The following is a 12,233-nucleotide window of genomic DNA, read 5'->3' as shown; positions in this document are numbered from 1 at the left end:
CAGAAATGGCTTGAAAGTTACTTTAAAGATCTGCTTTATTGGCTCCAATTACAGCACGCTATAGCTAGGAAAATTTTGTGATTACGTAATCGATCTGCCACGGTCGTAAATCGACCTCATGCTTTACAATTAGCCTGCATAGCTACCATTTATATGCCATTAGGCTCTTTGTATAAACACTGTATGGAAATAAGTTCAGGTCTACAGTGTAGTTATTCATACAGCGTTCACACAAAGACTCTCATACAAGAAAAATATGTGGCAGGCGTTGCGGACTAGTTGGTAAGAAGAGTAATTTTACGGCAAAGGAAGGCAAGTCGATTATGTATTCTCAAGAAAGTTTTCAATGATAGCGTGCTGTAGTTGGGGTCTATACAGCAGACTGCCTTATAACTTTTCTTTTCTCTTTGCTTTCTCTCTCTCATTTCGGCCTATGTATTTGGTTTATATTTTCACTTTCATTGACTGGTTTTCGTTTGTGTATATATAATGTGCTTTGAAATTTTCTCGAACGTAAATCGCTAAATAAATATAGGCCTATTATACTCAAAAGTTGGGAATTTTTGTGACTGATTATGATCCACCTGACCTATATGAGAAGCAAGGCGAAATATCTCTGCGTACTTGAGTCAGATAATTGTTGGCGTTTTCGGAAGTGCTTCTAGCCCAAGGTTTGTTGACCGAAAAGCTTATTTACAATCTGGCATCATGAAATGTCTATTTCAAGCTCAGTACCGCTTCGTTCACGAGGCTATTATTCACTAGAACTTGCTGATGCAGTCACGGAGAAACATTTGGTCAACAGAGCCTGTTACTAGAGGTAAATTTAAGGAGCCTAGTTAACCTTTGTACGTTTTAGTTTCTTTTCAACCTCTGTCAGTTATCATTGTCTAACGTTAGGTCTGATAGATTGGGATTAACTGTGTTGAACGGCCAAAGCCTAACGATTTAAGTGTGTAGAACAAGGGACCTAGTCTAGTCCTAGCGTTAAGACTGACATATCACGCGTACACTGTTGTTACTGATAACGACTGTTCTTAAAAAAAGGTAGATAAATGCCCTTAATTAATATCGCGAATGTACCTACACTATCATACACTTAAGTTATAGTAATGACTGAAGGCTCCTTGGGAGGAGCTAAACAAGGGGTTTGCCTTGCCAGAAAGCACTTTTTTCTACAGCGGAAACTACCAATTTTGTATGGATGGCGGAAGTTTAATGCCAGTGGTGCAGTCAAAGTGAAACGATTAGTTCTTGCTTTCATTTTGAGAACAACTCAGCATTATGTGGGAACTTTCATAAAAATGAAAATTGAACTTCAAATGCCCCCACTCCAGAATTCTGTTCATAAAGATAGAGCTTATAAAATGGATATTATTTCTTGAATATATTTACATCCACTGAGCCTGCCTTGTTTTATGGCAGCTCAGTCGCAGTGGGGGAGGAAAGATTATTTTTTAGAATGACGTTATGTGGAAGTTTAAGTGACATCATCAACTAAGCCTCCATTGGGGGTGGAGGTTCAGTCCCAGTGGGCGATCAAACCGATATTGATAATGTAATATTGGCTTCATATATGGAGTATATTACATGAAAATGTGCAAGTCCACTGAGCCTCTTTCCTTGTGTAGATGTGCAGTCATAGTTGTGGTAGTGGTACAATTTTTTTTTATGACTGCAGGTATTCCTCCGGGTGCGAGGAGGTCTAAAATCGACAGTTTATTCTATAGTTGTACCTTGGGTGAATCAACCCATTAAACAAATCTTTCATAAACTTGCTCTTATCGAAAAGGTTTTGCAATGTCATGATCCGTTTTAGTGAAAGTTTGTTGCCTCTCAAGCACTTATGGAACACAACGTAGAAAATATTTTGAGCAACTAGCCTACTGTATGTTCCAAATTTTTGTTTGAGGAGCATGAAAAATGTGATAATGTGAGTCCATAATCTCACCAAAAAAAATCCTGTTGTCTTTGACCCATTCACAAGGCATTGAAAGTAGGTGTTCTAATAATACCATATGTAGTAATTACACAATAATAATACAACTTATTATGATGTGTCACTTTCTTATTTTCATTTCTTGTTTTCTATCAGTTGTTATAGCTATGACAAAATGGATCCTCAGCACCCCCAGGATTCGATAATTCAGATCAACTGGACCAGAGAAGACCTTACAAACTTGACCGCTGGCCCAGTTGGTCCTGGCGCATCAACTGTACCTATCCCTGCTCTGAGTAATGTGTGTAAGTATTAATCACTTTTACCATTGGTTTAAAGACCAAATATGGAGACAAATTTTTTTTTTGGATTTTCCATTAATTTGGGAGTTTACATACCCATAATCTACATGTGTAAACAATTATCTTCCAAAACCTACTATAACCCATCAAAAAACGACCACGAAAATGGACATTTTGGGTAGTCACGTGACATGTACCTCTGGAATGTCTGAAAACAGAGATTGACCCAAAGGAGCCTCTGGTCACCGTGTGACGTCAGTATTGGTATACCGCGAAAATCAAACGCTGAAATAGGCACTGTTTATACACAAATAGCGAACAATTGTACTGTATTTGACTTCCAATTTCGAGCGTTTGAAAAGCTGTTAGCTTAAAACAAGAACACATAAATGGAGGCATCGTTTACATAGCGGAGCGTCAATAGGTACGTACGGTACAATATACTGTAGAACATGCAAGCAGCTTGCCAATTCCGTAATACAATTTGATCGCAAGATACCTCAAACTGGACAAAAGAATAGACCTAAAAGATGCCTCATGCGTGATATGGGATGGGAAAATGGCTTACGTTACTGTCAACGAATTACCAAAATGACACTAAACATAATCGATCAACTACGAGAAGACGCTGACCCAATCGACCAGGGTAGCATATACATGACTAAGCTTCAGCTGAAAATCGTACTTACTCGTTTTAATATCCAAAAGTACAAACACAGAAAAAGTATCCTTTCAATAAACCAAATTTAGCAGTGAATATCAAAATCCAGGTTTCTCGTTCAATCCTGGGCGAAATACTACCGTGACTCCTTGTAATTCCATAGAGTTAGGTCTAGCTGAAACAGGCCCAAACAGTAAGTAAACATCCCACAATCACAAGACAGTCACTAACGAAATAAAACGTCCGAAAGCTACATAGTACCGTTTTTATTCAACTCCTTGGACCATGCAGATGCCGGAATAAACATAACGGACAATATAACACATGTATCACAAACTCACGATACTGGAATACAACAAATGAAATAGATTAATGCGATGAAATCCTAACATGACTATTTACACATGCTGTGAGCCAAACCCGGCGGAGTTGTAACTCACTACATGTACTTACAATGCTACCCTAGGCACGGTCTATATACACGGTCATCTCTTGGGCCTACAGTCAATTGCGTGATATCATGTTACATGTAAGGACGTCCAGGGCGTGTTTACGAGGAGACTTGAAAGGGTCAATTTCACATTAGCTATGTCCGCCACAGCTGTCGAAAGTATATAAGTTTCGCAGAATGAGAAATTTGCAGCATACACACTTACTGTACACAGAGGCAGAGTCATGAATGTGGACTCATGGGCATGAGATACTCCGGGTGCTGAAAAATCTTTACGTGTGGATCTCACAAAATTGGTCCAAAGTCTACGGCGTTTTACGTCAGTTCTTCAACTCGGAAAACTACAAAAGCTGATGCTTTTGTTGGCTGAGGTATAACTGCAACCTCCAACAACACAGAATTATGGCATTTCGGGAAAAAAGGAGTAATATCGTTGATGTATTTGGCAGCTCAAGTATACAACTTTACACACTAAAAGTATTGTTGTGAGTGAGGTATACCAATGGTGACGTCACATGGTCACCTGATGTCTTAGGAATGTTTCAGGAATGTATGAAATAGGTTTCCTAAAAAGCTGACTTTTCTTCCCATTTTTCACGTATTTAACGTCCGAAATTGGTAAAGTTAATTACAGCAATGTAATTGGAGTGAGTAAAGGATTACATACATGCAAAATGGTGGGATTTTATGTTCATCGAAAAGTCTCCATAGTTGGTCTTTAACACTGCTTTGGGGGGTTAACTGAAGTCCTTTCTGTCTCAAAAATAACAATAAATTGAGGTTATTGGAGTCACTTATTTTCATTCTTTGAAGAATTAATGAAGGCCATGCACTTTTGGAGGCAAGAAGTAATCTCATGATCTCGTAGATTATTTGGTATCTAGAAAATATTAAACCAGGAGGTGAAACTATTCCTTATTTTGTTGAAGTCATATTATGTTATTTTAGCTGTTCATATTTTTTACAGTTAAACTAAAGATTGCTGATAATGCAATATGTCAGTTAAACATTATTAGTAGCAAAAGAAGTACAAAATACAAGAAAATTTGAAGAGTTCAATGCTTGGCAACTCTGACATGATATTGCTGGACTTACTCAGGTTTCCAATCTCTCATATGAAGGAACAACCGTCTTCACAGTATAAGAAGACCCAAATTTTCATATCCTCAAGAATTTGCTTATCAGGACATATATCCATGACCCTTTGGAACATTTGGTTAAAGATGATTATCCAACTCCAACTTCAGGAATATTCTCCAGCAAGTTTTCCTTGCTTTATTCCTTTCTAGGGGCAAGCATGCTCTTTCCATATCACTTTGTCATTATTGTGTGACTTAAATCCTGTTGAAAGTCCCAACTTCCAATTTGTGAACCCACATCTCAGCTTACATTAATACCAACTGTAAGTGTTTTACTACATAGTAGTACATACTAGTACTTACAGTTACACCTTTGTAAGTTATTACAGTATTAAATACCTCAGTAATGATATCTGTCTCATGAGGACATGTTTGGAACTTTGGACGTTACAGAAGTTGTCCAGATATGGAAAAATGTAGATGATAAAGTTTCCATTACCTTGGTATAGCTTGCTCTGTATTGGTCCATTTATAACATAATGTGTTTTATGGTGTGAAATACCATATGTACATTAAGTTGCAAACCATCACAGCTTCGTATAGAAAACACTGCACAAAAGTGTCTGTGGCTATTTCGGATGAAAAACAATGTATTTAATAATAATCATAATCCGGCAGTTATTTATAAATGGAATATGAAGAAGTGGACCAAAGCCACAATTCATGTGTAGTAATTCAACATTTATGAAAGACTCAGATCAGGATGACACAGAATCTGCATAAAAGAAATCAGGAAAATCCAGGTTTGACTGTACTACAGTAGTACATTATGCTCTGTTGTTTAATTTCAGCATTGCTCACAGGAAGTAACAATTTTTTTTTCATTCTATTCTTGTCATTTTTCAGCGATGGTTGGAGTAGTAAAAGACAAACCGCCACAAATACTACACGTGGACCAACCGGCTGCAACTGAACGAGTGAACCCACTCTCTGGTAGAATAGTTGGACCGCATTCAGACGTCCACCTCCAACAGCTGAATCTCATTCATGACACTCTGGCCGCCACTGGACTCGCAGGTGATGGAGTACAAGCCACATCTCAACCTCTACAGGTCGGCTCTGTACAAATATCACAGCCCGTCGCTGGCAACATACCCCAGATACAGAATCCTCTCGACCAAAATGTGAAAGTAGAACATGTAGCCTCTTCCAACAACAGTAAGGTAGTAGTACCTACAAACACTCAATCTTACCCACATGGACCATCAACTTTTTCATCCGACATTCTCAGCGAAGCTTCATCGGTCTTCCGTAACGCTTCGCCCCAGCAAACAATTTCTGAGCCCATGGCGAGTGACATTGCAAAGACTGATGCCATTGTGCCCGGAGGAATCTATCCAACTCCCGTAAATCTGGAAGATGCTGGGAAGAGCTTGGTTATAAATGACAACACAGAATTTGTTGTTCATGAAGTTACCGTTATTGCCAGTCCTTCTCAATGTTCTGCCTGCGGTAAGTCCATCATCGACGGGGTCCCCGTGCCTGATGCAACAGGCTTCAACGTGCAGGATAATGTTTACCAGTGCCACGTTTGCGGTCAGAGAACGGTTAGGGAAACGGAAAGGGTCAGGACAGTTCCAGAGAAATATCAATGCAACATCTGCCACAGAGAATTTGATATGCAGGATGACTTGAGGACTCATGAGGGCCAGGCCCACGCGGACATTGGTGCCTTTAACTGCAGTTATTGCAGCGGAGTGTTCAAGTTAAAACACGAGCGGGACATGCACGAAGCTTGCACGCATGCCAACGGATCAGTCTTTAGATGCAAGCTCTGTTTTAAGAAGTTTGCGACAAAGAAAAGGTGGATTAAACACACTGCCAAATGTAAGAAGAGACACAGAGGGAAAGACCTGAAAGCAATAGACACTCCAGAGCTTCAGTCTGCAGGCAACAACCAGGGCATTGTTGATTCCACAAAGCAGGCCTTGGGTGAAACGATAATTAACTCCAGCAGTGATATAGTGGAAGGCATGGACCTATCGAATATGATAACCACTGAACAAGGTGAACAGCTATGGATATGTGGCCAATGTGGCAAGGAGTTCAAACATTACCGGTACTTCCATAAACATGTGAAAGACGTCTGCGGCGTGACTGTGTATAAGTGCGACGGTTGCGACGAACAGTTTCCGACGAAGAGGAAGCTATCGGCGCACGAAATCCAGTTCAAGGACCAGGCCCACTATAAGTGCACCTGTGGGAGGGAGTATCAAGCGAAGCAAAGCTACCGCGCGCACAAACGCAGTCACGAAGAGGACAAGCCGTACAAGTGTAGGTACTGCGGTAAAGGTTTCCTCGCCATCAATAAGTGTAAGATTCACGAACGTTCCCACACCGGCGAGAAGCCATTCTCGTGCAAGGTCTGCGGGAAGGAGTACGTCATGAAGGAGAGTCTGACGATACACGAACGAAAGCACAAGAACGATTTCAGGTTCTTCTGCAAGTACTGCAAGAAAGGTTTCGTCAAGAAGTACACGTACAGAATGCACGAACTCAATCACGAGGGCTACAAGCCGTTCTCTTGCAAATTTTGCGAAAAGACTTTCTTCCGCAAATCGGACCTTTCTAGACACGAGCTGTGTTCTCACAACCACGGGAAGGACGCATATAGGTTTCTCTGTTCGCACTGCGGGAGGGGTTTCAAATTGAAGGGAGACTTGAAGGTACATGAGCGGATCCACACGGGCGAGAAGCCTCATTTCTGTACGTATTGCAAGAGAGGGTTTGGCAGGACATCATATTACAACCGTCACATGCGGTTATATCATCAACCACAAAAGATCAAGGAAGAAACCCAGGACAATGACATGGTTGTCGCAGATTGCATCGTGACCCCCATGGAGACTTTGATGACAGTGGCTACCTGCGAGGAAACTGTCTGAGGCTCGTGAGTGGAAATATCAGATGATCCAACTTACGGAACATCTGTTGATGTAACTTACGATGTTGGGCCTGTTTTGTTTCCTGGTATTTTGTATTCAGAGTGCTACCCGCTATCACTCTCTCAGTCCTTCCCTCACCTCAACCTTTATATAGGTTATGTTCACTCGTGTTTTGAAAGGTTTACATTACTGGAATTCCACAATTTTCACCACTGGCTAAAAAAAACTGTAGTTGCCACCTGCATTTTCCTGAATGACAGCATACATCAGTTACTGTCAAGGCTTGTGGGAACAGCCCAATAATATTTGCTGATCATCAATAGTATTACAGTGCGTGTGATGGGTGCGGAAGTTACGCTGATTTTTAACCCATAAATTAATATGTTTAGGTTCTTAATGTCTTCTGGCAGAAAAAGACAAGTGCCCTTTTTTTGTTCCTTTCTTTCTTTCTTTTTTGTCCCTCTGCAAATTCCACTGGCATTGAGCCAGTAAATAGCCCAAAAGTTTTGGCCTGCATAAATGGATGTGGGCAGGCATACCAAGCTAGGCATTGCTAAGCAGGAATCCTACTCTTTATATTAATTGTGGTCTGTTATCAAACAATTTACCTGTGGACCAAAAAAAAAGTTAAGTTCTTTTATTTCTATTTTTTCTGAGGTTTAAGTTAACAAGTCAGGAAGAAATTTATAACTTTTCCATTATATGACCATTTTTTTTTGTTTTTTGTTTTGTTTTTGGGACTGCATACTTTTGATTCTAAGAAAAGAAAGTTTTAAGTAATGCCTAATATATGCATGACATTGAATACTTTGTTCCTTCTTTTTCTTTTCGTTATTGCACTGCTTAGTTGCAGGATCATCCCCATTTTGTTAGTTTGTTTTCTATTAGATGACAGTGTGGCTGGAAGATAGTATCTGTAACCCATTTCACATTTGAACACAAGACTCTTATGGCAAAATGAAATTAAAGATGTGCACGTAATGCACCATTTGAATTTGTCGTGGTTGTTAGGGTACATGATCTAAATCTATTCTCTGATTACCCTCTGTGATTGAAATATAAAAATGAAGATTTGTAAATAACAGTCAGTGCTATTATTGACAGTAGCAGTAATTGTGTATATGTGTCTTGCATACATATCTTGTGCATAAAAATACAGACCGGTTTAAATACACTTTAATTGTCTTTGTAATGTTTTTGTGTTTGTAGTATTGTTTGTCTGCTTCCTGCTAAATATTATACCCCAAAAAGAGACACAGGCAACTTGAGTTAAGAGTGCAAACATCCTATTGACAATGGAAGGAGAGGCAATGGCGGAGCGTCCATACAGTCAGGGGGGGCATTCTAGAGGTAGAATTTTTGTCTCCCTTGGGTAACTTGAGTACAACAGTAGCACTCTATTAGTATCCAATCAGATCAGCCAGAGACAACCTTTGCCAGCCAATGCTATGGCTTGTAAGAATAAAGTGTCAACTTTCCACTCGTTTAAAACTTGTTTAACTGCCCTGTAGAGGACTCATTGATTGTCAACGTTGAGAATTATGGGTTGGATTAGAATGTGATAACCAATAATTATGCCAAAGTGGATAGCTAAGAAAATCTCTAATACCCTGAAAATTTTATGTTGCTTAAGGCACATAAAATCTGGAAACTACTCCAATTTGTCAGTTCTCTGATCTGCTGGGAGAAACCCGCAAGGGCCTATGGATTACAAATTACACGTTTGGTGGCTTCCAATTGAACATTTTAACTCAAATTTGGAATCGTTTCAATTTTTAGACAGTCATTTCAGATGGGAAAACCGTAGATTGCTCTTGGATGAAAAACCAACCTTACTATGACCCGGCCGGGTATCGAACCCGGAATCTCCCGATTGCTAAGTCTCATTGATTCTAATGCCACTGCCATTATCCACTCGGCCACAGCACCGGTTACTGTTAACTGCTCTGGGCAAGGTAATATAAAACAAAATCATGTTTCAGCATCTTCTTACCAGGCGCGTATCCAGGATTTTCTAACCCGGGGGGCGCGAATTACCATCTAAGTGGAGCGCCACCATCGGTTGGCGCGCAGCGTACAAGAAAATTTCTTGTTTTGAAACCCCCCAGATCACCGGAAACGGCACTTCTCGGGCTTGAAATGACCAACAAGATGTACACTTTTTGCCTGAGAACCAAGTATTTCCTAATAGTTTTTTTTTCCATCCATAACCTTTTTGAAGATTGTCAACCCGGCACACATCATGTTCGACCTGATCGTATCTCCTGTGGGTCTTTGCTTTTGTAGGTGATTCTACGTCGCGGCCCACAATACCCGTCAGCCCCACTTTTCAAGGTTTTAATTTAAGCCCCATATTTGTTCAGAATTTGAAAATTCACATTTCTCGTGAATAAACTCACTTGAAAACATACCCATAATGTTGTACAAAATTTCATCTATGGACAACCAATATAGAAAAACTTCCTTCAACCCCTAACAGACCGGTCAAAATTGCACGAGTAGAGGGAAGTGTAATGCAGAATGTTGGTCAGAAATTTTCTAAAATTCAGACACAGTTTATTTATTGATGTACAAATATTAAAACCTGTTATAACGGCTATTATAAAACTTGGTTGAAGGAAATGCAAAAAATAGCAGATATTTCCTTCAACCGAACACTACACACATAGGCGTAGGAGGCGCGGCGGCAATGGCGGAGCTAGGGGTATTCAGGCGCGTATCCAGGATTTTCTAACCCGGGGGGCGCGAATTACTATCTAAGCGGAGCGCCACCATCGGTTGGCGCGCAGCGTACAAGAAAATTTCTGGTTTTGATACCCCCCCAGATCACCGGAAACGGCACTTCTCGGGCTTGAAATGACCAACCAGATGTACACTTTTGGCCTGAGAACCAAGTATTTCCTAATAGTTTTTTTTCCATCCATAACCTTTTTGAAAATTGTAAACCCGGCACACGTCATGTTCGACCTGATCGCATGTCCTGTGGGTCTTTGCTTTTGTAGGTGATTCTACGTCGCGGCCCACAATACCCGTCAGCCCCACTTTTCAAGGTTTTAAGCCCCAAATTTGTCCAGAATTTGAAAATTCACATTTCTCGTGAATAAACTCACTTCAAAACATACCCATAATGTTGTGCAAAATTTCATCTATGGACAACCAATATAGAAAAACTACCTTCAACCCCTAACAGACCGGTCAAAATTGCACGAGTAGAGGGAAGTGTGATGCAGAATGTTGGTCAGAAATTTTCTAAAATTCAGACACAGTTAATTTATTGGTGTAGAAATATTAAACCTCTTATAACGGCTATTATAAAACTTGGTTGAAGGAAATGAAAAAATAGCAGATATTTCCTTCAACCGAACACTACACACATAGGCGTAGGAGGCGCGGCGGCAGTGGCGGAGCTAGGGGTATTGGTCAGGAGGGGCGAGAATGGTCTGTAGGGGGGCTTTCGACACTATCTAAGCGGAGCGCCACCACTGGTTGGCGCGTAGCGCACAGACAAATTTTGAGTAAAGATACTCCCTAGATCGCCGGAAATGACCCTTTCAGGGCCTGGCTAATTTGCAGATAAACGAAGAATAGGGTGTCATCGCCAAATTACACCAAGAAAATGTGAGAAATGTCAATAAGTAGATGAGAGCGCAATAAAAAAGTCAATAATCGCTAATAAGTAAAAAGTGGTAAAGAGCTGAAAAAGGCGCCAGCAGTCCATTTGAGTCCGTCAGGGGGCGCATCCGCCCCCTGACCGTATGGACGCTCCGCCACTGCGCGGCGGGGGTGCAGCCCCTTATTCGCCATTACTAATGTAAAAGAGAGTTTTGACATAATTGGACCTCCATGCTTTTTATACATCTACATGAGACATGTCGTTGTTTACATTAGCATCCCGCGGTATACTGCGCAATTTGAACGGACGGTACTGTACGTGATGGCATGCGATGTAATAACCGATGCTTGCTTATATGATATTGACATGAACACGTTGAACGCGCGCGAAGCTCGCGAAAATTTTTGGTTATTTTTTCAGGCAAGTCGGACAGTTTTGAGGCTTTTCATCCTGGAACGCCATTTTCATGCTCACTGATATGATGTGATATCTGCTGTTTGCGTTACAAATTCGAACAGGCGCGTAGCGAGGAATTTGCCAAGGGAGGGGCGAAGCCTGTAGGCAAATTATCTAAGCGTAGCGCCACCATAGGTTGGCGCGAAGCGTACAAGAAAATTTTGGCCGAAAATGCCTCCCAGATCGCTGGAAATGGCACTACCCAGGACCATTTGTTAGCGCGAAGCGTACAAGCAAATTTTGGCCGAAAATGTCTCCCAGATCGCCGGAAATGACACTTCCCAGGCCTTGTAAGTTGCATCTAAGCACTTTCTATTTTGAAATTACTTAGCGATATCATTTAAAAAAATGCTGAATGGGGGGGCGGTCGCCCCCATCCCAAAATGCGTCATGTTCCCCGACGACACGGTAGAGTTCGAGACCAGCCACAGTTGGTTTTATAGCACAATTCTACACACGCGTTATAATAGACCATATATAGTATATATATAGATCATTAGTGAGAGAGGAAAATGGAAACGTCAAAAAAATGGAGTTTTCGGTGTAATGGGTAGGGTGAGGCACACTTTTACGAAATCATTGATCCGTCACTGGCTACCCTTCAGCGCTGTAATGATGTCACTGTTCCTCTTTCTCTTCCCGGTGTCTTCGCGTTTTTCTTTTACTCCCTCCTTTTCTCCTTCTTCTCTCTTTCTTCTTTTTCTTTTCCCTTCCTTCCTCTCTTCCTCCTCTTTTTTCCCCCTCTTTTTTCCTTTTTTCTTCTCTTTTTTTTTCTCTCCTCTTTTTC

The 12,233-nt window shown here is 40.8% G+C and overlaps 1 protein-coding gene across 2 annotated transcripts; it reads left to right on the top strand.

Annotated features, from left to right (window-relative positions):
• The first annotated feature begins 661 nt into the window (after positions 1–661).
• Positions 662–8,551, top strand: LOC139971809 (uncharacterized). Of its 2 annotated transcripts, none has more exons than XM_071978556.1 (3): positions 662–820; positions 2,096–2,244; positions 5,339–8,551. In XM_071978556.1, the coding sequence occupies exons 2-3, from the start codon at positions 2,115–2,117 to the stop codon at positions 7,375–7,377; spliced, it is 2,169 nt and encodes a 722-aa protein (XP_071834657.1). In that variant the 5' UTR covers positions 662–820; positions 2,096–2,114; the 3' UTR covers positions 7,378–8,551. The 2 variants fall into 2 exon arrangements, with proteins under 2 accessions (XP_071834657.1, XP_071834658.1); XM_071978557.1 differs by having other exon boundaries at positions 709–848.
• Positions 8,552–12,233: the final 3,682 nt, after the last annotated feature.

This window comes from Apostichopus japonicus, chromosome 8, assembly GCF_037975245.1.
Source record: "Apostichopus japonicus isolate 1M-3 chromosome 8, ASM3797524v1, whole genome shotgun sequence".
In the NCBI taxonomy this organism is placed as follows: Eukaryota; Metazoa; Echinodermata; class Holothuroidea; order Aspidochirotida; family Stichopodidae; genus Apostichopus; species Apostichopus japonicus.
This window is presented reverse-complemented; position numbering and strand designations above follow the sequence as displayed.

What these genes read in the sequence shown, in the direction of transcription:
- LOC139971809 (XM_071978556.1), top strand. Translation starts at nt 2,115, where the DNA reads ATGGATCCTCAGCACCCCCAGGATTCGATAATTCAGATCAACTGGACC. An exon ending in CCCTGCTCTGAGTAATGTGT is followed by an intron (nt 2,245 to 5,338) that starts GTAAGTATTAAT and finishes GTCATTTTTCAG; the next exon opens with CGATGGTTGGAGTAGTAAAA.